General features: G+C 46.7%; 1 protein-coding gene across 2 annotated transcripts in view; it reads right to left on the reverse strand.

Annotated features, from left to right (window-relative positions):
- Positions 1 to 4,549: 4,549 nt before the first annotated feature.
- RNFT2 (ring finger protein, transmembrane 2) overlaps positions 4,550 to 25,399 on the reverse strand; it is a 68,962-nt gene continuing 48,112 nt past the window's right edge. For both annotated transcript variants that reach the window (XM_047761505.1, XM_047761506.1), the window contains exons 8-11: positions 13,309 to 13,458; positions 11,631 to 11,696; positions 11,406 to 11,507; positions 4,550 to 5,585 (exon numbers count right to left, since the gene is read on the reverse strand). In XM_047761505.1, the coding sequence (XP_047617461.1) occupies positions 5,451 to 5,585; positions 11,406 to 11,507; positions 11,631 to 11,696; positions 13,309 to 13,458 (453 nt within the window). In that variant the 3' untranslated portion in view covers positions 4,550 to 5,450. The remainder of the gene's footprint in view (positions 5,586 to 11,405; positions 11,508 to 11,630; positions 11,697 to 13,308; positions 13,459 to 25,399) is intronic.

Below are 25,399 nucleotides of genomic sequence, written 5' to 3' on the forward strand. Positions count from 1 at the left end.
CTGATGACCTCAACTCATTCCCAACATGAAAAGACTGGTTCTTGCTGCTTCACACAGTAAAGAAAGCTGCCATGTATGCTTGCTCACCCCTCCCAAGTACTGTGCTAAGTTTCCCCCTTAGCTATTCCTTGCGCCTACTTTGGAAGACAGTGCTACTGTTGTTCTTATTATTCTTCCTGTTTTACAGTTGATGAAACTGAGGCTCAGAGAGGTTATGCAACTTAGCCTAAGCTGCAAAGAGTGATGTGGCTGAGCCAAGATCCAGTATGTGTGACTCCCCACCTCCAAGCCCAAAGGACCATCCTGCTATACTGGGTTCCTTCCTGAGTGCTGCTAGTTCAAAGGCAAGCACAGGCCTGGAGCTCAACAAGGAGCAGGGGAGCCTAACTAAGTGGCATTTGGGGACACTCCAGGACAGGCTGGATGGTTTAGCTGGGGATTTTATGTATTGTTCCTTGCCTTTTGTGTTCGTTTCTATAAGGTCCCTGGGACAAACAGGGCCTCTTCGACTTACTTACCAGGATCTGAGAAGTCATTCTCACCTCCTTTCTGTCCCCTTCCCCACTCGAACCCCCAATTCCTCCCCTCAAGGTTCTTTGCACTATTAGCGCCCAGGAGCCTGTGTGTGTGGCAGGGATGGCTGTGGGGCTCTTTGGAACCTCAGTGAGGCCTCTGACTCAGCTGGAGAGGCAATAAGCTTGGGGACATTCCGTTCTGGGTTCTGCCCTTGGTGGTTTGTTGTGCTCTTTTGTAAGAGGAATTTCATACCTTGGAGACACTTTGTACATATTTGTAATGACTTTATTAAAAAAAAAAAACTTGTTGTGTGCTTCCATCCAAAGGCCTTTGCGTTTTCATTTCCTTTTGGAAGGTTTGTCCCCAAAGACTATGGGAGGATCTGGCTGCACACACCAACCTTTCCAGGGACAGAAGGCACACACCCCCTCCTGTCTGTCGTGCTCTTGGGAGCACCCCAAGAGGAAGGATGGCTTGAGCAGCACACTTGGGTTAAGCAAGGTTAGGGGAACTTGCCCAGCAGTTCAAGGTGAGTGTACAGAAGCATCGTTTATGCGTGACAGCACATAAACAAGCAAATGAGCCTGCAGATGGATGTCTCCAACTATGGGCTAATGGACCACTCTGGGTGGGGTACTTTCACCTGAGTTTACCTGGTCTGAGTAGTACTAAGAGACCAAGTTCTAGTTTCTTCTTAAGAATGGTAAGGTTGGGAGTTCCTGTCGTGGCGCAGCGGTTAACGAATCTGACTAGGAACCTTGAGGTTGCAGGTTTGATTCCTGGCCTTGCTCAGTGGGTTAAAGACCCAGAGATGCCGTGAGCTGTGGTGTAGGTTGAAGATGCAGCTCGGATCCCACGTTGCTGTGGCTCTGGCGTAGGCTGGCGACTACAGCTGTGATTAGACCCCTAGCTTGGGAACCTCCATATGCTGCAGGAGCGGCCATAGAAAAAGCAAAAAAAAAAAAAAAAAGCATGGTAAGGTTGAGGACAGGTGGTTTTTCAAGAAAATAGATACTCTCTTCTTCCTTGGGGACTCACCCCTCCCCCACTCTTGGTCCATGTGACTTGGAAGGGTTGACTCCATCTCCCACCCACTTCTGTCCCCATGTCCAGAGTTCAACACCCAACCCAGGCCTGTCCAGCACTCTGAGTACCCAAAACTAAAGTGACTGGTTTGGGGACACACTAATGAGAGTCAACCTCAGGACGCCTGCTGGAGCTTTGGGGAAACAGGGGCTCTCTTTGATGGGGTTGGGAAGCTGGTAGAATAGAAGCATAGAGCTTCTGGGGGCCCTCTTCCCGCCACATGAGATCTGACTGCCCTAACATCAAACTGTCTCAAAAGAAAACAGAATAGAGGCACAGAGAGACATGATTTTAACATCCTCCCTGCAGCCCCTGAATCCAGCTGTACCTAAAGCTTATGTTGTCACATGGACCAAATAATGTCCTTTTATTTAAGCCATATTTGAGCTGGTTTTCGAATGCCTGCAACCAAAAAATTCTGCCTGATGATGCTTTTGTGGTTGGCTTCGTAATGTGGACCATGTTGACACCAATGGTCATCTAATTCTATTAATTTTCATTTTAACTATCCATCGTCCTCTGTTATCTGGGGAAACCCTTCTTGAATCAGCCCATACATCCTAGGTCCACTTGACCTATAGTTAACAGCCATAGTGGGCACTGTGGATGCTACTTTGAGATCCCTTTACCAGTTCTGGGAGCCATCTTGCCCCTTTGCATGCTCTGTGGCATCTAACACCTTCAGAGGCTTGGGGCCTCCTAATGGAGTGCCTCAGAGGTTCCCCCCGCCAGCCCGCCAGCCCACAATCGGCCCACAGCTAAGCCCACTGATGGGGTGGGAGCATAGAAACCTCAGGGTGGGACCAACTCCAAGATGCAGCTAATGCTCCAGAGCTCCCTGTGGGATCAAGCTGAGCTGGGACCTTCTCTCAAAGTCACCCTCTTGCTGGGCTTCACTCATTCCCTTACTGGTGTCTGGGAGCACTTCCTGAACAAATCATGTGCAATTCAACAGGATCCACTTTGGGAGGGGGGGCTGACATCAGATGACCACCTCCTGCATGCAGTGTGTCTTCAAACTTGTCCTAAAACAGGTCCACCTGGATTCAAGAGGTGAATGGAGACTCAAGACCACAGATAAAAGTTTCATGGACAGATTGTATTTATTGGCAGAATGGAACCTACGGGGACATTAAAAACACCAAAGGCAGCTCTGCTTGGCCCGTAGCAAAAGTACGAAAAGATTCCAGGACTTGCCTTACATTTCCTCTTATCCACCCCAAATCCTGGCTGCCTGGGAGTCTCCCAATACCTCTCACACACTCCCCTTAAGAAGGTGATGATCCTGTTACAGCTGCGTCCAAAGCTTGCTGTTTTATCTCTCATATTCATTATGCTCAAGATCTTTTACATTAGGAGGGCCATTCCTAAGAACTTCATGGAACAAACTTGAGTCAGTGAATCATAAAATATTAAGAGTAGGATTCTCTGATCTGACACCCAATTCTGCTTCTAACAAATGAATTGCAAAGCTAACAAGGGTAAAAGAGAGTGGGACTGTTCTTCCTTTCCAACAGTGACTCTTGGCTGCCTTTACCAAAAACTTGTGTTGGGGAATACACACTGCCTGATGTTTGGAAACCTCTTTCACCTGCCACTGTTCCTCCCTAGAGCAGAAGGTAAATCCTCCCGCCCAAAAGAAAACCTCTAGATGTGACATTCCCCCAATGGGTAGGGAATGAATAAATAAAATCCTAAATGAAATCATCCCACCTGCCCATGAGTGTTCCCCCACATGTGACACTCTTTTTAGCATCAGAGGCATGGCTTGTTATTTGCAGAATGTTAGAGATTTTTTTTTTTTTTTGGTAGCATGAGTGTAATTGACAAAACGGTCCAGGTATTCACCAGTAATCTACATTGTTAGTTTCCCTGGTTCCAGTAGATAATACACTAGGGTTTGTCACCCTGGAGATGGCTATAGGGAGGTGAAGGGACTTCCCAAAATCCTGCAGAGTTTGGAATCAGAATTCCAGGCCTGACTCCCAACGGACTGCTCTTTCTGCTCTGTCATATACTGGCATTTTAATAAGTCTTCTCCAGCTGCAATTTCTCATGCTTCTTTGATGGCATCTGCAGGCAGGGCGATCTTTCTGATAAAAACCAGTTGCAGAAGCTCCTGTTGCTTCCCTTCAGTCCTTCCTTAAGGCGGGGGGAACAGAACAGTCTGAATCTGTCTGGCCCCATTTCCCTCCGCTTCCCCTTCCGACTTGATTATCCAGACAAGTGGGATTGTAACATCCCAGCCATTGCCATAGTAACAGAGCTTGAAAGATGCCATGCTGCCCTGGAAGGGATGTCTTGCTGGGTACCAGGAAAGAGCTAGGGATATCAGGCAAAGGAAAAGGTCCTGGCTTGAGAGCACACAGGGTGGTGTTGGTGGTGGGGGGGATGTCCTGCATCTCTTGGGGGTGGGGTGGGCATGTGAATACTGGCTAAGGGTGAGGGGGCAGCAAGCCTCCTGCCATTTCTCCTGGGGCTTTCTTGCTAATCTGCTCATTATGGATTGCTTTCTCTGTAATGCCGTTGGCACTAGCCTGTTGTGCTGGGGTTGACAATGAGAGAATAGAGTTGGGAGAGAGGTAGGGCAGGTTCCAGTGTCTTCTAAGGGATCCCCTGTGCCATCTCCTCCCAGATTTCAGAACAGGGAGGGTCTCACAGATGGAGAAGTTGTCGTGTTAGATTAGCAGCTCTGGTATAGAGATACCAGAAACACTGTTGGCTGCTGTGCTCCAAACCACCACCCTGGCTTGTGGAAAAATCCATAACATGGATCATGCCTTTTGCTCTGAAGGCCACCAGGCGAGAAGGCAATGGCCACAGGAGCTGCTGACAAGCCTGAGACTTAAGTGAGGGGGAGGGCAAAAGAGGGAGGAGAGAAATAAAGATGGAAGTGGACACCCAGTGATGCATCTGCACCAGAACTAGCCTTTCTTGATACCCAATCATGGTTGAGCATCCCAGCCAGAGACCAGCAAAACAGCGATTTTAAGGACCACGTCTTTCCATGGACCCAGCCACAACTAGATTTCAGGAGCTAGTGTTCACTTAGAGCAACACTCTCAGTGCAGTCTAATCGCCCAGGCTATGCACCCGAGCCATTGATGGGCATCGGAATTACCTCTTGTGCTTTAAAAAAAAAAACCCATGCCTGCTGGGCTCCATGCCTGCAGTGTCTGAGCAGCTGGTGAGCATATGGTTAAGAGTCAGGCTCTGAAGCCGGACACGCCTGGGTTGGAAACTCGGTTCATCACTGCTTGCCATGAGCCTCAGTTTCCTTATCTGTGAAATGGAAAACACACAGTACTTCCACAGAGGGCTGCTGAGAGGATTACAGGAGGCCGTCGAGGCAGGAGGCTCGATGCTATGCCTGGTTTACACTGTCTGGTCCACTAGGTTATTTAGGTATAAGGTGGGGCTCAGCATTTGTACTTGGAAAATACTTCACAGTGATTCTTCTCTGTGGACCTGGGCCATTTGAGGGAAAGCAGTATCTCCAGGGCTCTCTCACTTGCAGCATCAGGTATTAGGTCACCACGGGCTGTCTGGTACTCGGTCTGTCACTAGTTCCTTGATGTGGAGGGAAGGTGGATATAAGTCTGAGTGAGACGGCTTCCCCATGTGTAGAGGAAGGATGAAGAGAACACGAACAGAATGAGAGAGGAAGGTGAAGGCAGGCAGGATAGCGGCCTGGCTTTAGGGGAAGAGATGGAATGAGGCAGGGGGAGGGACAGTTCGTGCTTGAGGCCTTTGTTCCAGGAAGTCCCCAGAGTTGGACCCAACACCGCTGAATCTCCGTGACCTCCCTGGTGTGCAGGGGTCCCTAGTTGATGGCGCAGTCGTCAGCCCTAGTACACCTGGAAGTGTGCCGAGGTGGCCCCATCCTTCCAGCAGCGTAGAGTATCCACGGCAACCGAGCGGCAGAGTGGGCAGGTGCGCTCTCGATCCAGCCAGAGGCAGAGGCACTCCTCACAGAACACGTGCTGCAGGGACAGCGATCAGAACCACTGGGAATGCTTTATCGAGCAGCCACCCTGTGCCCACCTTGGTTCAAGGAGCTAGGACCCAGAGGCAAACAAAACAGACAATCCCAGCCCTCACGGAGCTGCATTCTAGCTGGGGGGACAAGTGGCGAAATGGATCTCTGAGAAGTCAGATTTCTAAGAGTCAGTCAGAGTTGCTATGACAGAAAAGCAGAGAAGCGGGGAGAGGAGGGCTTGGGAGGCCTGCGATGGTAGATGGGTGGCCTGGGAGGATGCCCCTAAGATACCGATATTTAGGTAAAGCTTAAAGGAGGGTGAGGAGTCAGGCATGGTGGCATACGGTAAGAGTGCTCCTGGCAGAGGGAATAGCATGTGCAAAAGTCCTGAGGCAGGAGTGTGCCTGGTGTGCTGGAGGAAGAGCAAGCAGAATGGGACTCAGTCTGGAGTGGAAGGTGGATGAAATCAGAGGGTTGTGTAGGGCTTTGGCTTTTATTCTGAGAGAAGGAGGGAGCCATGGTGAGGTTCTGAGCAGAGGACTAACTTGATGATTTGTATTTTAAAAAGGACACTTTGGTGGGTGTGTTGAGAGCAGACCCCAAGGTTCCAAAAGAAAGTTGGGGAGACTGGAAACATTAACGGGTTCTACCCCTCTCTGACTGTATAAATTTGATAAGTGATTTCACTTCCCTGTGCCTCTGTTTTCTCATCTGTAAAATGGGGACACTACCACTCCCCTCATAGGAAGGTTAACATTAAAGGCACTTTCACAAGATAATCAAACTCAGTATATGATTGTTGATTGGCTCCTGGATGGGGGAAAACCCTAGCCATAAAGGATAATTTGAAGATGACTGAAGAAATTTGAATATATATTTGAATACTAGTATTTTATGACAAGTCTACATTTCCTGGGTGTGATAGCAGAATTGAGGCCATGGAGAGAATGTCCTTATTCTTGAGAGACATTTGCTGAAACATTTAGAGATGAAGAATCGAAATGTCAGCAACTTATGAATGCAATGAGACTTATGAATGCAGAGTAAGTCTTCTACAAGTGTTGGCTATTATACAGTGATAGTTATCATTATATCTTTTTATTGTTTATTTTCTGTCTCTCCATGCCCGACTGTAAGCTTCTTATAAACTCATTCCTAGCAGAGTATGCAGTAGGTGCTTAATCATAGATGGTGTTCGAGAGAAGAGCTCCATGATGCTATAGGAGTACGTAAAAGGGGGACTAGTCTGATCTAGGCCTAAAGGATGTTTAGGAGTTAAGTGGGTGAAGAGAGGAGGTGGGGATAGAGCATTCCAGGCTGAAGGGAAAAGCTGTGCAGAGCTTCTGAGATGGGAAAGTGTTTGAGGTCCTCAAGGATGGCCAGTGTGGCAGCAGTGAGGTGGGGAGCAGGGGAAAGGAGGTGAGCAGGCCGCGCAGAGCCTTGAAGGCCATGCCCAAATTCTCATTATAGTCTGAAGGGCAGGACCCAGGAGTCAGCAGACCCAGCAGCTGCCCACAAAGATAGTGACTGTTGCATTCCCATTGCCCAGCCCAGAGCCTGCACTGACTAGAGGCTCTGTAAACATAGCTGACAGATGAATGCCTTCTAGGGAAGGTCAGGTGGGAGATTTTAGAAGTATCAGATGATCAAGACCTGGTCCCTGGCCTCCAGGGCTCCCAGTCTTCTTCTCAGAGAATGAGGCAGTACAGAATCTGGTGCCAAATTAGATTCAAAGAACACAGGCCCATACAGGGGCTGGGCTGCCTCCAGCATCTGGAGAACAAAGGAGCCCCTACAGAGGGAGGGGGAGGAGGGGCCCTTCCAGTTTCCTGGCATGGAGTTGGGTGAGGTGCCCCTAGGGTGGGATCGACACCTCACTCTCACCCTGGGTTCCATCCAGACTCTCTGTGTCCTTCGCCAAGATTCAGAGCAGGCTCTCTAAGCCTGTCTCCTCTGTACAATACGGCTATTAGTTCTCTCATCAGGTGTCTGTAAGGATGCAAACAGGTAAGCCTCCCAGAAAGCATCAAGTGTGAGGCACCTGTGAGCACGAAATCAATATGGGTTGCTATGTTCTTGCCCTCTTTCTTTTGTATCACCAGCCCTCTGCAAACAAACTCACAGTGACTGAGAACTGGGGGGCAGTTTGTTCTGTAACACACTCTGGCCCTTTTGGCAAGGAGTCCTTTATACACACAGTTTCTGACTTTGTGTTCAAAATGCTGACCCCCTTGCAGCCTGGCAGGAGGCGTGTCATAAATACTGTGGGGTGACTAACCAGGCAAGCGTGCTCATCTGAGCAGAGAGCTCTAACCTCTGGGCAGGCTCAGTGTCAGCCTGTCTAGCTTCAACGGACACTCTGCTTCTCAGGCCCCGGCTCTGGGGGGCAGTGGTGGGTGTGACTATGACCCACTGAGCTTAATCTGATGGCCCTTTGAAGGGGAGACAGAATGTTCTATTAGCCCAGCAGGCTCTTTATCTATCTGCTCATCTATCTGACCTGTTCATCTATCCACTGGTCCATCCTTCCATCTACCCAACTGTCCATTCGTCCACCCATCCATTTCCCCATCTACCCACCTATTTACCCACCCATCTGTCAATCCATTTGCCTATCCTCCCAGTCACCCACACATTTACCTCTATCTACTCACTTTGCACTCACCCACTCACCCCTCCACTTGGCTACCATCCATGTCCATCCCACTCATCCATCCATCCCATTCCATCCATCCATCTCACCTATCCCATCCGTCCGTCCTTCCCATTCTATCCATCTAAGGTTTACTGAGTCACAGCTGTGATTCCACTACTAAACAAGACAGACACGGTCACCACTCTCAAGTGACTTATAATTTGGCAAAGAGGAGACAATTAGTTGCCCAGTTAACCATCTAGCTGTCAAGTGGAATAAGTGCTATGAGACAAAAACATAGTGCGGGGGGTACTACCTAGTCTGGGGATACAGAATTAGGGAAGCCTTTATTGAGGATGTAACACTTGACTCTTTCATTCATTTGTTCTTTCATTCAGTACATTTAGGAATGAACAAGGTCCTTTCCCCTGCGGAAGTCATCTCTGCCCTTCTAAGCCCGGCTCACAGCAGTAAAGCAAGACTTAGACAGTGCTAGGCCTGGCCATGTATGTGGGCTTCCACCACCACTGGGTGTGGCTATAGCTCCTAGAGCTGAGATGACAGTGTCCTGTCAACCCCTCCCACCAATTCTAATCCAGCTGTGGGAAGATGGAGTGGTACTGGGAGAAGAATGGGGGAAAAGACACACAGACTAAGGCCTAGCGAGACTGCCAGCAAGGAAGAAGAAAAACTTTCACCTTGACATCATGTTCAAATAAGCGCTGCTATGGAGAAGGAAATACAGATGGCTCTGAAGCATATGAAAAGATGCTCATCTGCTCTCATAATTAGGCAAATGCAAATTAAAAACTGCACCGAGATAGCGTTTGTCACCTGTCAGATTGGCAAGGCTCAAAAAAGGCTTGATAACGGCGGTGTGTTGGTGAGGGAGGGGAGCAAGAGGGCACAGCATGCTTTGCACTGGGGAGACACTCTTTATGGAGGGCGGTTTAGCAATATGTCAGAATTGTATACCCTCTGTCCCAGTAATGCTACCACCAGGAACTTATCCTACTAAGATCTTGCACACATGTGAAACGGAATATGTGCCAATGAGAGCTAATATTTATGGAACCCTGACCACGTGCCAGGAGCAATTCTAAATGCTTCACCTAAATTAAGTCATTTAATCTACATGATGTGCCCAGGTAGGCGTTATACAGATCTCCCGGATTCCTGATCTCTCCTGAAAGCCATAGTGGTAATAACAAAAGAATATGAACTAAATGCCCACCAATAGGAGAATGGTTAAACAAATGAGGATCTATTCATAAAATGTGATGTTATGCAAATAAGGAGTCATCTCTTCAGGCAGTTTCAAGTCAAAAGGGAAAGACGCAGAATACAGCTTGGGTAGAAGGTACAATAACTTGCATCTTTTTGAAAACGATGTTTGTGTGTGTGTGTGTGTGTGCACATGCAAAGCATCTCTGAGATATACAAGAAACTGGCAAGAATGGTTGCCCACGTGGGTATTTAGGACCTGGGGAGCTGAGGACAAGGGTAGGAACCCTGTTACCACCTCCCTTTTTGTATCTTTAAAATATTTATAATAAACTTTTAATTCTGGAATAATTTTAGACTTACAGAAAAGTTGCAAAGGTAGTACAGAAAGCTCTTGGATACCCCTTACCCAGTTCCAGTCTCCCCTAACATTATCCTCTTGTGTTGCTGTGGAACGTTTGTCAAAGCTAAGAAACCACATGGATGTGTGACTATGGACTCAACTCCAGACTTCCTTCAGATTTCATGAGACTAGTTTTTCTCTCCTGTCCTCTCTCCATTCCAGGTCCCACACTGCATTTAGTCATCATGGCTTCTTCATTTCATTTTTGAATTTTGGAGCCATATAAGTTTATGCTCAATTTTAAAATAAATACAATTAAAAATTAAAAGCAAACCTAAACATTCTCAAACACCAAAGCCTCCCACCCCCCAAAAAATAAACCTTGCTGATGTCCAAAAAGGACTCCATCTCCTGTCCTCTTATCCCCGGCAGGTGGTGGTGGTGACAGGGAGTCATATGCTCTCCCATTCCTTCTAGTCTGCAGGCTGTCTCCCCGACAGCCTGCTCAACCTCTAACTCATCGCTCTCTGGCCCGGTCCCCTGGGATGCTGCATGAATCTCTCTTACACAGCACTTATCACTGCCTGCCTTGTTTCATAGTTATTTATGTATGTGTCTGTTTCCCCAAGGAGACCGTGTGCTTCTAGAGAAGGGGACAGGGTCTGTATGCCCTCTGCCTCCCTTCCCCAGTGTGTGACAGGATGCTTTGACTCACACACATTTGCTGAATTGACAATCTCAGCCCCCAACATCAGGAGGAGGTGGGGGGAGAAGGGATAAACTCAGGAACTTAAAAGGGACTGACCAGTACCTACTGCTGTTGTTACCTCACAACCAATAATGAAAATAAACAGTAATAATAATTATAATGATATTAATAACTGTAATAACAGCAACTTTTAGGGCTGAATAATTCACATTTAGCTCTTTCTAGAGATGATCTCATTTAATCATAGAATAGCTCTATGAAGTGGGCATTGTTATAATACCCATTTTATAAATGAGAACAACCAAGGCTCAGGGAGATGGACTGAGACACCCATGGTCCACAGTGCTGCTGAGATCCACTCAGGATATTCTGACACTATACCATACTGAATTTTTCTTTTAAAAAAATTTTTTTTTTATTTTTAGGGCCACACCCATGGTATTTGGAAGTTCCCAGGCTAGGGGTTAAATTGGAGCTGCAGCTGCCAGCCTATGCCACAGCCACAGCAATGTGGGATCCAAACTGTGTCTGCGACTTACACCACAGTTCACAGCAATGTTGGACCCTTAACCCACTGAGTGAGGCCAGGGATTGAACCCACATCCTCACAGATCCTAGGTGGGTTCATTACTGCTGAGCCACAACGGGAACTCCATACTGAATTTTTCATTGTCCTCATTTTACTGATGAGGCCAAGGGTCAGAGAGGTGAGGTAACCTGCCCAAGGGCAGCCAGCTAGTAAAAGGCAGAACTGAGATTTGAAGTTGGGTTTGATGGACTCCACGATTGACCACACTGCCCCAAACACCCATCTCAGAGCCCCAACAGTACAGGCACTTGGGACCTCTACATGGGGCAGGACCCTGAAGTCTCCTACCTTTGGTTTCCAGTGGCCCCACCCAGCACTGCTCACCTGACACATAAGGATCAGAGGCTCTCGGAACTCGGCCTGGCAGATGGCACAGATATCACCAGCTTCTGTGCACTGCTGTCCAGTGGCCCGGACTCCGTAATTCTGTTTGAGAGAGACAAGCACAGCTGTGGTCCCTCGCTGCAGAGACACCTTCAGAGGCACAGAGATTTGTTCCCGGCTCCTGGTTCCTGTGACCTCAGTTAGGACCATGAGAAGCCAGCTTACCTGAGAGGTGCAGAGAAGCTTCAGGGCTTTCCTAACACCACCCAAGCGGCCACAGATATCGAATGACTGAAATGAGAGAGCAGAGCAATGGCTGAAAAGTATCCAAGGATTGTTTAAGATCTCTCTCCCCATTCCTGAACAACCTGCATGGACCCTCTTCATCTTTCACTGCACACATTTTTAGGGAACATTCTCCCATTTCAAACTCCTCGTTCCTGTCAGTTTAGCTTGGCTTTTGTCTTGCTGCCTTCCATCAGCAGTCTCGCCTGCCAAGGGGGCCAGGACAGCAAATATATGGTGTGCCTACTGCCTTTCCCCACTCCCAAGCCGCACTCCATTAGCAGGCAGGCATTGCTAATGGATCACAGCACTCTTCCTCTAAGCCAGGTTTGATCGTCCTTCTCTGTCTAGCACTCCAGTCAGCCCCTGCCAGCAGATCAGGATCAGGCAAGAGAAGACCCAATGGCTGACACTGCATGGATTGCCTTACCTGCCTAGTCCTGTGGGAGGAAGGAAAGGGAACACATGCATTCCCGCAGGATTCTCTGAAGCCAGAAATAGATGGGAAAAAAAGAAAGAGGAGGATGTGCTTATTGTTGGGGGGAGAAACCTGATTTGTATTAATGATGAAAAGGGAATTAAGGCATACTGATTTGCAGAGTTGAGGGTGTGCAATTTCAGAGGAACAGAAAACAAGGGCCATGGCAGTGTTGCTGGTGGGTTGAGAGCTCCAGGCCTTGGAGGCAGCCTGCCTGGGTTTGATGCTTGTTCTGTGATCACTAGCTGAGTGATGTTAGTTACTTCTCTGGGCCTTGGCACCCTCACCCATAATACAGGAGAGATGATGGTATGTACCTTGAAGAGCTGTTGTGAAGATGATGTGAAAGGCTGGCATATGATGAGCTTCATGGGCAAGAAATTAGGGGGCTGTAACCATAAAAAGGAGTGAATTCCTGATATAACTCCATAATGTGGAGGAACCTCAGAAACATGATGCTAAGTGAAAGCAGCCAGACACTAAAGGTTACATATTGTATGACTCCAGTTCTATGAAATGTCCAGAAAAGGTAAATCCATAGAGACAGAGGTAGACTAGTGGTGGCCAGGGGCTGGTAGAGGAAGGAAGAGTGACTGCTTCATGGCTACAGGGTTTCTTTTGAAAATATCTTGGAACTAGATAGAACTGGTGGTGGTGCCACACTGAGGACCTGCTAAATGCCACTGAATTGTTCATTATAAAAAGCTTAGCAGCTGGAGTTCCCATTGTGGCTCAGCGGAAACCTGACTAGTGTCCATAAGGATGCAGGTTCCATCCCTGGCCCCACCTCAGTGGGTCAGGGATCTGGCGTTGCTGTGAGCTGTGGTGTAAGTGAAGACACGGTTCAGATCCCACATTGCTATGGCTGTGGTGTAGGCTGCAGCTGCAGCTCTGATTCAACCCCTAACCTGGGCATTGCCATATGCCACAGGTGTGGCCCTAAAAACAAACAAACAAACAAACAAACAAACAAAAAATGTGAAACTTAGTAGTTAATTTCATATTGTGTGAATTTAATTTTTCAATTAAACAAAAGGAGATTAGGATGTTATTCCAGGCTTCCCTCTTCCCCTTGCCCACAGGCCTGGCTATTGAGTGAGTCTTCCTTAGGCCAGACCCCCAGCCCCCAGGCCACCTCACCTTGCAGAGGCTGTAGAGAATGATCAGGACCCCTCCCAGGAAGTAGCTGTTGGAGGCGTCATCACCCATGATGTATTTATACCACAGTTGGATGGGAACAAGTGATCGGAACAGCTGGCTCAACTCCTCGATGACCAGATAGAACTTTCCCTGCAACCACACAGAAAGCATCAATTATTATTAGCATTAAAGACCCAAAGGACTCAGTTGGGGGGGGGCAACCCAGGGAGTAATGACATTCCAGGTCACAGGCAGCCCATTAATCAGCTTTGGAAAGCACTCAGGCCCTCTCCTAATGGGCCTGCAGTGTGACAGGGGAGACGTGGCCCCTGCCCACTGCCCTCGCCCGCTGCCCACCAGCCCAGGAGACCAACACCCTGAGGATCGCATTTCGGGGAGGGGGAAACTGGACACATTTTGAAGAGGGTTGGAACGTGGGTCACTCCCTGGTGCCTGCTGTGGCTTTAAGGGCTTGTAGCCAATCATGAGGGCGCAGTCCCTGACCCAACCCACAAATCACTCTCATCTCTAGAGGGCTGACCCAGGAATCATAGGTGACTGTCCTTACAGGCACAGGTAGGGTGGACCACAGGATGCAGGTAAGAACAGGCAGAGAAGAAGAGGAGAAAATGTGTTCTCCTGCCCAGCTCCACCATCAAGGAGGCAGGATCATATCTGGTGAAAGAACATGGACTTGGAGGCTCAGATCTCGGAATCTTATCTTGCTGTATGTTTGTGAGCCTCACTGTCCTCATCTATAGAATGGGAATCACAATTCCTACCTTCAAGGGCTGCTCTGAAGATGAAAGGAAATAAACAAGAAAAGCATCTAGTGTTGTGCCTGGCACAGGGCAGGGATTATTTCCCTTCCTCCATTGGCTTTTTTTTTTTTTTTTCCTTCTTGGCCACATCTGTGGCATATGGAAGTTCCCAGGCTAGGGGTAGAACTGGAGCTGCAGCTGTCAGCCTATGCCACAGCCATACCAACAGTGGATTTGAGCCACATCTGTGACCTTTGCTGCAGCCTGTGGCAATGTCAGATCCTTAACCTGCTGGGCAAGGCCAGGGATCGAACCCATGTCCTCATGGATACTAGTTGGGTTCTTAACCTGCTGAGCCACTAGGGGAACTAACCCTCCCTTGGCTTTTACTCAAGTCCCTCAAGCTTTCTGGGGCCTGTGCTATACAATGGACATGATAAGAAGCCACCCTGTCGTGTCTAATAAAGTAAAACAGACACCTACTTATGACCCAGTAATTCCACTCCCAGGTGTGCACCTGAGGGAAATGAAAACATATGTCCATTTGTAGGCAAATGTTCACAGCACCTTTCTTCATAATATCCCCAAACTGGAAATAGCCCAAACATCCATCAATGGGAGGATGGATAAACACATGGTGGTATATTTATACAGCAGGATAGTACTTAGTAATAAAAAATGAGCAAGTGTTTGATATACACAACAACATGGATAGATCTCAGACATGGATAGATCTCTCCAATCAAAGGAGACACTTACAAAAGAGTAGCTACCGTGTAATTCAGATTTACATAAAGTCCGAGAACAGACTTAATTCTATTCTTAATTCACTTAATTCACTTCAAAATTAAACTGAAGTGATGGAAATAAGATCAGTCGTTGACTGGTGTGACCTGGGGGAAGAATGACTATAAGGGGGCATCAAGGAATTTTGGGGAATGAAAAAAATTTTAGATTTTAGATTTTTAAAATGCATATTTTACATAGCGATGGGGAGTGGTTACACATGTGTATACATTTGCCAAAACTCATTGAAATGTGTGCTTCAAATCTATACATTTTGTTGTACAGATATACAATGTTATACATCTCAATAAAACTGAATGAAACAAATAGCCCAGGCATGCAGAGCCTTAAAAATGTGAATAATCTTTGCTGCAGCAATTCTCCTTCTAGGTATTTATCCTAATTATGAAAAACATGTGCTAACAGATGTGCCAGTAAGAATGGTCATGGCAGCATTCTTTGTAAGAGTACAAGCAAAAACAGGTAACAAACTAAATGCACAAAAACAGGGTCTGGTTAAAGTAGAGATCTGTAATGCAGAGCCATATAGCCATTCAAATATCATCCTGAAAAAGAGTAACTTTACAGTGAAGAAATTCAGCACATCCAACCTTAACCAAGTGATCAAGGCTAATATCCCTGTGATTAAGCCACATTCAAGCCAGAACCCTCTGATATGATGCACCTAGAAGAACACAGTATCACTCATGTGGTACTTGGGCAAAAACTCATAACCTCAATTAAATCAGGAGAAAACAGGAGACAAATCCAAACTGAAAAACATTCTACAAGATAACTGTCCCATACCTTCAAAAACGTGAAGATCACAAAAAACAAAGAAAAGTCCAAGGTCAGATGAATGGATTAAGAAGATGTGGTAATAGGAGTTCCTGTTGTGGCTCAGTGGTTAATGAGCCTGACTAGCGTCCATGAGGACGCAGGGGCAATCCCTGGCCTCGCTCAGTGGGTTGAGGATCTGGCATTGCTGTGAGCTGTGGTATAGGTCTCAAACAAAGCCCAGATCCCGCATTGCTGTGGCTGTGGTGTAGGCCGGTGGCTACAGCTCTGATTGGAGGCTTAGCCTGGGAACCTCCATATGTCATGGGTGTGGCCCTAGAAAGACAAAAATTAGACACACACACACACACAAAAGATGTGGTATATATATATACAGTGGAGTATTACTCAGCCATAAAAAGAACAAAATAATGCCATTCGCAGCAACATGGATGCAACTAGAGGTTCTCATACTAAGTGAAGTACGTCAGAAAGAGAAAGACTAATATCATATGTTATCATTCACATGTGGAATCCAAGCTATGGCACAAATGAACCTATCTACAAACAGAAACAGACTCACATACATAGAGAACGGACTTATGGTTGCCAAGGGGGAGGAGGAAGAAGTGGGATGGATGGGGAGTTTGGGGTTAGTAGATGCAAACTATTACATTTAGAACTGAGAAGCACTGAGGTCCTACTGTATAGTTCAGGGAACTATATCCAGTCTTTTGGGATAGACCATGATGGAAGATAATATGAGAAAAAGAATGTATATACATGTATGACTGAGTCACTTTGCTGTACATCAGAAATTGACTCAACACTGTAAGTCAACTATTCCCTAATAAAAGATAAATTAAAAAAAGAAAAGTCCAAAGAGCTGTTAGATCAGAGAGGACTAAGCATCTATCTAAATGCAACATGGGATACTGGATTCAATCCTAGACCAGGAAAAAGACTTTAGTGGGACAACTGGCAAAATGTGATAAGGTCTGTAGTTTAGTTAACAGTAATGGTATTGGTGTTAATTTCCTGGCTTTGCTAATTGTACCATGGTATTATTAGATGTTAACATTAGGGGAAGCTGAGTGAGGGGTATATGGAAACTCTCTATACTACTTTTACAATTTTGAACCCTCAAATTATTTCAAAATAAGAAGTTAAAAAGAAATCATCCTAGTGAAGGATACCTATTGATTTGGAGAATTGCTCATATTATAGAAGAAAAGATACAGAATGCAGAAACTACTCATTTTCATTGTGGTTTTCTGCCTTTTCCAATTTTATTGTACTGAGCATATGATGTGTTTAAATTGAGAGGGAGAAGGTGGTTATAAAAATATGTTGTCTATCCACAAATGGATGATGCATAAGACGTGGACAGAGACTTTATATCCACCCTGTTATATTCTGTCTTGATAGGCTGGCATGGGCTGCTTGGAAGGGGACCCCTTGAAGCAGATGTACCCACATCTGTTAATGACCAAGGAAGGGCATCTAGTCATCCACTCACTGCAATGCATGGCCTTTGTGACTGTCTTGCTGCCTCCTCATGGTGAGGTCATTATTTTCCAAGGGCCCTCTACCCACTCCCTACCAGTCCCTGACCCCGGGAACATTCTCTGGTGGGAAATGCTGGTTTCCTGCCGGAGCCTGTGAGGAGGTGGAGGTGACTGGGGAGCAGAGAAGTGGGGGAGAGCTACCATGTTTGTCTTTTTTTTTTTTCCCACTGTACAGCAAGGGGATCAAGTTATCCTTACTTGTATACATTACATTTACATTTTTTCCCCTACCCTTTGTTCTGTTGCAACATGAGTATCTAGACATAGTTCTCAATGCTACTCAGCAGGATCTCCTTGTAAATCTATTCTAAGTTGTGTCTGATAAGCCCAAGCTCCCGATCCCTCCCACTCCCTCCCTCTCCCATCAGGCAGCCACAAGTCTTCTTTCCAAGTCCAAGATTTTTTTTTCTGTGGAGATGTTCATTTGTGCTGGATATTAGATTCCAGTTATAAGTGTTTTTTGTTGTTGTTGCTGTTGCTATTTCTTGGGCCGCTCCCGCAGCATATGGAGGTTCCCAGGCTAGGGGTCCAATCGGAGCTGTAGCCACCGGCCTACGCCAGAGCCACAGCAACGCGGGATCCGAGCCACGTCTGCAACCTACACCACAGCTCACGGCAACGCTGGATCGTTAACCCACTGAACAAGGGCAGGGACCGAACCCACAACCTCATGGTTCCTAGTCGGATTCCTTAACCACTGCTCCACGACGGGAACTCCAGATTCCAGTTATAAGTGATAGCATATGGTATTTGTCTTTGTCTTTCTGGCTCATTTCACTCAGTATGAGATTCTCTAGTCCCATCCACGTTGCTGCAAATGGCATTATGTCATTCTTTTTTATGGCTGAGTAGTATTCCATTGTGTATATATACCACCTCTTCCGAATCCAATCATCTGTTGATGGACATTTGGGTTGTTTCCATGTCCTGGCTATTGTGAATAGTGCTGCAATGAACATGCGGCTGCATGTGTCTCTTTTAAGTAGAGTTTTGTCTGGATATATGCCCAAGAGTGGTTTTGTGGGGTCATATGGAAGTTCTGTGTATAGGCTTCTAAGGTATCTCCAAACTGTTCTCCATAGTGGCTGTACCAGTTTACATTCCCACCAACAGTGCAGGAGGGTTCCCTTTTCTCCACAACCCCTCCAGCACTTGTTATTTGTGGATTTATTAATTATGGCCATTCTGACTGGTGTGAGGTGGTATCTCATGGTAGTTTTGATTTGCATTTCTCTTATAATCAACGATGTTGAGCATTTTTTCATGTGTTTGCTGGCCGTATGTCCATGTTTGTCTTATATGCCAATGGCATGATGGATGCTGGAGCAATAGTGTAGCAGATCAGTGATGGCTAGGGCTGCCCAGCTTCATCCACATCCTGACAGCAGGCCCCGGGCTCTGCGGAATACCCATGTTATAATCCACGGGTTCCATCTCATTCTGGATCAACAGCACAGTCTCTCCCAACTGTCTTTTTTTTTTTTTTTGCTTCTTAGGGCTGCACCTGAGGCATATGGAGTTTCCCAGGCTAGGGGTCCAATTGGAGCTACAGCTGTCGGCCTACATTGCAGCTGCAGCAATTCCAGATCCGAGTTGTGGCCTATACCACAGCTCCTGGAAATGTTGGGTCCTTAACCCACTGAGTGAGGCCAGGGATTGAGCTGGAATCCTCATGGATCTTGGTTGGGTTTGTTAACCGTTGAACCATGACGGGAACTCCTCTCCCAACTTTTAACCTTAACTGGCTTTTGTCACTCCTCCTTGCCTTCAATGCACCTCCAAAAAACTCTCCCTTCTTCCTTTCCTCTTTCTCTCCCATTCATGCATCCACCCCTGCATCCATCCATCTTTCCTTTTCTCCTTCCCTCCCATTTATTGATGCGCCCTCCTCTCTCCTTCACCCCTGATTTCTTCATTACTGGACACCGTCTATGTACCAGACACAGTGCTAGGCTCTGGTGATAAGACAACCAAGAAACCATCTCTGTCCGCAGGAGGTTCACAAACCAATGAGAAAGCCAGATATTAAGCAAATAATTACAATAAGGTGCGGTAGAATTCTGCTAGAGGTGAGAGTGTGAGGGGGCACCAGGACTGAGGGGGCAACAGGGATGGGGTGGAAGTGGAGGTGGGGTCTGATTAGGTAAGTCTTCTAAGAGAAGGTGTCATCTAAGCTGATCTTTAAAGCCTTGCTACCCCAAGAGTGGTCCCAGGATCAACAGTATAAACATCTCCTGGGAGCTTGTGAGAAATGCAGAATCTTAGGCCTCGCCCCAGACCTGCTGAATCAGAATCTGCAATTTAACAAGATTCCCAGGAGATGTGTGCTCATGTTCAAGTTTGAGAAGCACTATTTTAATGGATAAGTAGGAACCAGGATGGTGAAGAAATGTGGGCAGGATGAGGGAAGAAATGTGTTCCAGAAGCCTAGAGGTGACAGAAAGGATGGGCAATCTTTTGGCATCTTGCTGGGAGGCCTGCTGCTCAGTCCACCTGGCCTCATGGTGAAAGGTCCTATGTCCCTGTGTTTAGGGAACCCCTGCACAGTGGCATCTGGCTGATCCTGGTTACAGACCTGGCTGTCCCCCTCTCAGGCTACTCTTGCACAACCAGCTGAGCTTGATGGTTAAAAGTACAGCTTTTGGGAGTTCCCGTCGTGGCGCAGTGGTTAAGGAATCCGACTAGGAACCATGAGGTTGCGGCTTCAGTCCCTGCCCTTGCTCAGTGGGTTAACGATCCAGCGTTGCCGTGAGCTGTGGTGTAGGTTGCAGACGCGGCTCGGATCCCGCGTTGCTGTGGCTCTGGCGTAGGCCGGTGGCTACAGCTCTGATTCATCCCCTAGCCTGGGAACCTCCATATGCCACGGGAGTGGCCCAAGAAATAGCAACAACAACAACAACAACAATAACAAAAAAAAAAAAAAAAGTACAGCTTTGGGAATCAGACAGCCTGGGTCAGACCCTGTTGCCCACTGTCTCTCTTTTGTTGCTCCTACTGAGGCTTGGTCATTGTCTTTGGATCCCCCATTCTCAGGCTCCACTAGCTATGGGCTGGTCCCCTGGTTCAGACCCCAAGCTTCCTACCTGCCTCATGAGTGGGTCTAGAACAGGGGTTGGCAATCTCTTTCTGCAAAAGGCCAGAGAGAGACCACTTTGGCTCTGAGGTCATACTCTGTCACCACTCACTATTCCCCTCAGCTACAGATAAGTAAACAAACAGGCATGGCTGTGTTCCAATAAAACTTTATTCACAAAAAACAGGTATTAGGGCATACTTGAGCTGTAGCCCATGGTTTATCAATCCTTGGTCTACAACATCTGAACCTAGATAAGTCAAGTCATCATGGGGACAACAGCCATCTGCAGAATTTCACAGCAGGCTCAGGGACCAGCTTCTTGGCTCTTCTTTCAGCTGTTTTGCTCTGTAGCCCAAACTCCTCTTCCGTAGACAGGTAGACTACCCCTTGCCAAGCTAACATCTGTTCATCTCTGGGTCTCAGCTAACTTATCACCTCCTTTGAGAAGCCCTCCCTGACTCCTTCATTAAATTATGTGCTCCCATTACACCCTTTAAATCATTCCTCTAGAGCACTTCTCACAATATTAAAAAAAAATATATTTTAGTACTAATCACTCTCTCTCCCACTGGACTATGAGCACCACAAGCCTGAAGATAACTTATCTCCTGGTTGTATCGCCAGCACAGAGCGCATAGTAGGTGCTTATTTAAGAATGAGAGACCTCTGAAGCATAAGAATTCCACCCTTATTCCTCAGGTCAATGTCTGGAGTTTACCGATGGAGAAGGAGAGTGGAAACACAGACGAGAGTACAGTACTTCTCTTTGTAAGCAGCCTTGATATCACAAAAAATAAAATAAAGGGAGAGAGAGTCTGTGTGGCACCACGCTAAAGGTAGCAATTAGCTCCGGGGGGGGGGGGGCACTTGGAGAAGGAGATAAAACCACCAGGGAAAACTGGGCATATCCCAGTGAAACCATCTCTCTCTAATTAAGCAGTTTTATAATTCCAGGTTGCTTAAGCCTGTTATTTCTGACGACCACCAAATGGAATGTGTGGTTTCTCTGGGGTGTCAGAGAACAAGGAAAGTGATCAGATTCTGAGCCGTCTGGCCTCCCTGCCACCAGTGATGGGGGAACAGTAGCAATTGCTGCAGAACTTGGGCATGGAGAGTTCACTGCTGGGATTCTGATAAAGGGGGCGGGAGCTGTCGAGGCGGGAAAGGCGGATTCTATTCTGACTTTCCTACTGCTAGGATGGGGGAGGGACCGAAAGTGAATTGGGAAGCAAGGAAACAACAGAGGACCGACTCTGAAGGGAGAGGGAAATGAAGGCAAGCAGGATGCTGAGAAGCCCCAGAAAGAAACAGGGAAGAAGAATGTTGGGGAATGCACCTACCTGGGAAAGGTGGTGCAAAGAGGAAGGGAAGGGAGACATAATCAGACAGTTGTTAGCAGCATAAATGTGCAATGATATAAAGAATGGATAGACAGAGATGAAAGACTTTTTTCTGCGTCAAATTTATAATGAATATTTGTATGGCTTTACCTGTTTACAAATCTCTTTCATACACATTTATCTGCAGCAGGACAGCACAGTAGTTAAAGGCATGGGATTTGGGGCTTCAAAGGTCAAATCTGCTACCTACCAAACTGGTTGATTTTGGACAATAACTTCTCTGAGCCTTGGTTTTCTCATCTGTTAATGAGGTTGACCACCACACACACACACACACACTATAGTATGTTGGCAAATCAGCTCTCTGGAAAAAAAAAAAAAATGGGCCCTGATATGTATGTTTCCAATTTTTGTGGTGTAAATACTCCCACAAGGCCAATTTCAAGCTACATAGGATTTAATGACTGCTTGCAAATTTCCTGAAAATGTAACCATCAGCTCTCTCAAGCCAGTGTAAGCAGGCGCTAACACGCCAAAGTGATTGTAAGGATTGAATAAGCAAATGAACCTAAAATAGGAATTCCCACTGTGGTGCAATGGGACTGGTGCCGTATCTGCAGCACCAGGACACAGGTTCAATTCTCAGCTTGGCGCAGTGGGTTAAAAGTTCTGCAGCTGCAGCATAGGTTGCAACTGTGACTCTGATTTGATCCCTGGCCTGGGAACTCTGTATGCTGTAGGGCATCCAAAAAAGAAAAAAATTAAAAGAACCTAAAATATAGGTCCCCAGGAAGGGACTAGAGCATGATAAGTGTAGTAAAGAAGCTTGTGATGATCCGAGGAGTGCGCATTATCACCGTTACTTCTTTGGCTTTTTATTTTTATTTTTATTTTTTTTAGGGCCACACCTGCAGCACATGGAGGTTCCCAGGCTAGGGGTCAAATCGGAGCTAAACCTGCCGGCCTACACCACAGCCACAGCAATGCACAATCTGAGTCACCTCTGCGACCTACACCACAACTCACAGCAATGCCAGATCCTTATCCCTCTGAGCGAGGCCAGGGATCGAACCCACAACCTTATGGTTCCTAGTTGGATTTCTTTCTGCTGTGCCACGACGGGAACTCCATCACCATTACCTCTTTTAGAAATGGAACACCTCAGGTTCAAAAGAACTAAGGAATGAACCAGAATGAGGCAGGAGTAATATCTGGGATTCCCAGGTCCAGGCCCCCTGAGACCTGGCAGCTATCACATCCTCCCTCTTGCCTGCCCTTCCTCCTCCAGTATCACATGGTGAGAAACCCAAAGGGCAAAGGGAGACCATGTGGAGGGGGCCACACAGAGAGGGAGGGGCTCTGAGAGAGACGACATGGGAGAAAAGCAAGGAACCTAGTCAACAGTAAGAACTTGGGGCCCCAGATATAGAACCCTGGGTGAGTCATCTCACCCATGTTGGCTGAGGCATGACATCAGTGAGTGAAAAAGCCATTTTGGATGGTCCAGCCTCAGTGGACATCACCTGCAGACCAGCTGTTCCCAGTGTGCCCTGGATGAACTCCCCACCCACAGAATCATGGGCAATAATAAAACAGTGGTTGTTTTAAGAAGGAAGGGTGGAAGGGAGGGAGGAAGGAAACAGAACCAAAATACTCATCTAAGGCTACTCAGCTGATGCTATGGATTGAATATGTCTCCATTAAGTTCATATGCTGAAGTCCTAACCCTCAATGTGAAGGTATTTGGAGAGGGGGGACCTTTGGGAGGTAATTTAGTCAGGAAGGTGGAGCCCTCATGAATGGGATTAGTGCCCTTATAAGAAGAGACATGAGAGGATCCTCCCTCCCTCTGTGTCTGTCTGTCTCTCCCAAACCCCTGCAATCATTCCTGTCTCTCCTTTCTCTCATAACGAACAACCAGTTCATCTATAAATCTTGCAGAAGCAGCTCCCTAACTGACCCCTGCTTCTGTCCTTGTTCCCCTAAGCTTTATTCTTCACATGGCATCCAAAGTGAGCTTTTCAAAATACAAGGCAGATCAGATCATCTCTGGACTCAAACTTGGCAAAGTCTTCTGTCCCACTCAGAGAATATCTGAAACCCTTGCCCTGTCTCAGATCCTATAAGATCTGTCCCCAGTCCACTTGTCTGATGTGCCTGTTTCTCAAAAACAAACAAACAAACAAACAAACCCAAAAAACAAAACCCAAGCACAGTCCAACCTCAGGGCCTTTGCACTTGGCTCTTCCCTCTCCCTGGAGTACCCTTCCTCCTGATGGTCACCCTCTGGCCCCCTCACTTCCCTTGGGTCTTGGTACAAATGTCATTTTATCAAGAAGGGCCACTGAACAACATACATTAAATAGCACCTGCACTTCCTACCTCTCCCGATACTCCCCATCCTCGATTTCAGCTTTCGTTCTCTTTATTGCATCCACCCCCAACATAGACTGTATTTTCCTTATGTGACTATAGGCTCTTGAAATACAGGGGCTCTGTGTCTTTTTGGCATTACCATTTCTGTCTGCAGAATCTACAGGAGCACATGGCACCAGACAGGGTGCTCAATACATATCTGCTGAATGAATAAGTGAGCCCCAGTGTCCTCATCTATAAACTGCAGATCCCTCAAATGGATGTGATGTTAACAAGAGCAAATATATACACTGAGGGCTTATTACTTGCCAGGTGCTGTCCTAAGCACTTTGTATGAATTCATTTAATCCTCACAACAACCTGTGAGATAGGAGCTATCATCATCCCCATTTTACAGAAGAGTAAATTGAAGCACAGAGAGGTTAAGTCAATCGCTCAGATCACATGGTAGGTAGGTGGCAGAGACGGAATTTGAATCCAGGCAGGCTAGTTCCAGAGGGCACTTTATAAATCTTCTCATCAGAAAAAAATAGGTAACAGGTAAAGGTTTAAAACAAAGTGTGACATAACACAATATTAAATGTTGCATATTATTATTATGATTGCTTGCCTTTAGCTAAAGGAAACTCATTTTGGACAGTGGCTAAGGAGAGGAGTCAGAGCTACCCTGGGTGCTGACTGTCCCATAGGCCATGTCTCCCGGGTAGGTCTGATGTGTGGATGGCTGGTGATATTTGCCAGGGCTGCTTAAGGCTGGCTTGGTGGGTTAGCACTCCAAGACCCTGTGCCAAAAAGCCAACTACACCACGAGGAGAGCGATACTGGTGCTTCTTCCCAGAATGTTCTATGGAGAACACAAATCTGATCACTACGAACCCTTGCTTACAACCCTCCATGGCGCCCTACCACCCTCAGGATGGAAGCTAAACTACTTACCAAGCCTCTTGACCTGGCCCTGTCTACACTGGAGCTGTAGGATACTATGAAGGCTCCCTGAATGTGCCTTGCTCTGAGGAAAACTTGTGACCTTGATCATGATGACTATATAGGGTTACTGTGAGCATCCAACTACATCAGCATTTCTCAAGGTGTGGTCCAGGACGCTGAGGGTCCTCAAAACCCTTTCAGGGATCTGTGAAGTTGAAACTATTTTCATCATAATTCCCAAACATTAATGGACATTTTTATTCTCTAAAAAGTACACAGTGGAATTTTTCCTGAGGCTACACAATATGATTTGCAACAATTATGGGAATGCAAGTATCTTCTATTAAGTCAGATATTAATCTATAAAAATGTGAAAAAAGCCTTTTCTCAGTAGTTAAATACAGTTACGTCTCTTTAAAATATATTATTGGGAGTTGTCACTGTGGCGCAGTGAATTAAGAATCAGACTGCAGTGGCTCA

The sequence above is a fragment of the Phacochoerus africanus genome, chromosome 15 (genome assembly GCF_016906955.1).
Source record: "Phacochoerus africanus isolate WHEZ1 chromosome 15, ROS_Pafr_v1, whole genome shotgun sequence".
NCBI lineage: Eukaryota > Metazoa > Chordata > Mammalia > Artiodactyla > Suidae > Phacochoerus > Phacochoerus africanus.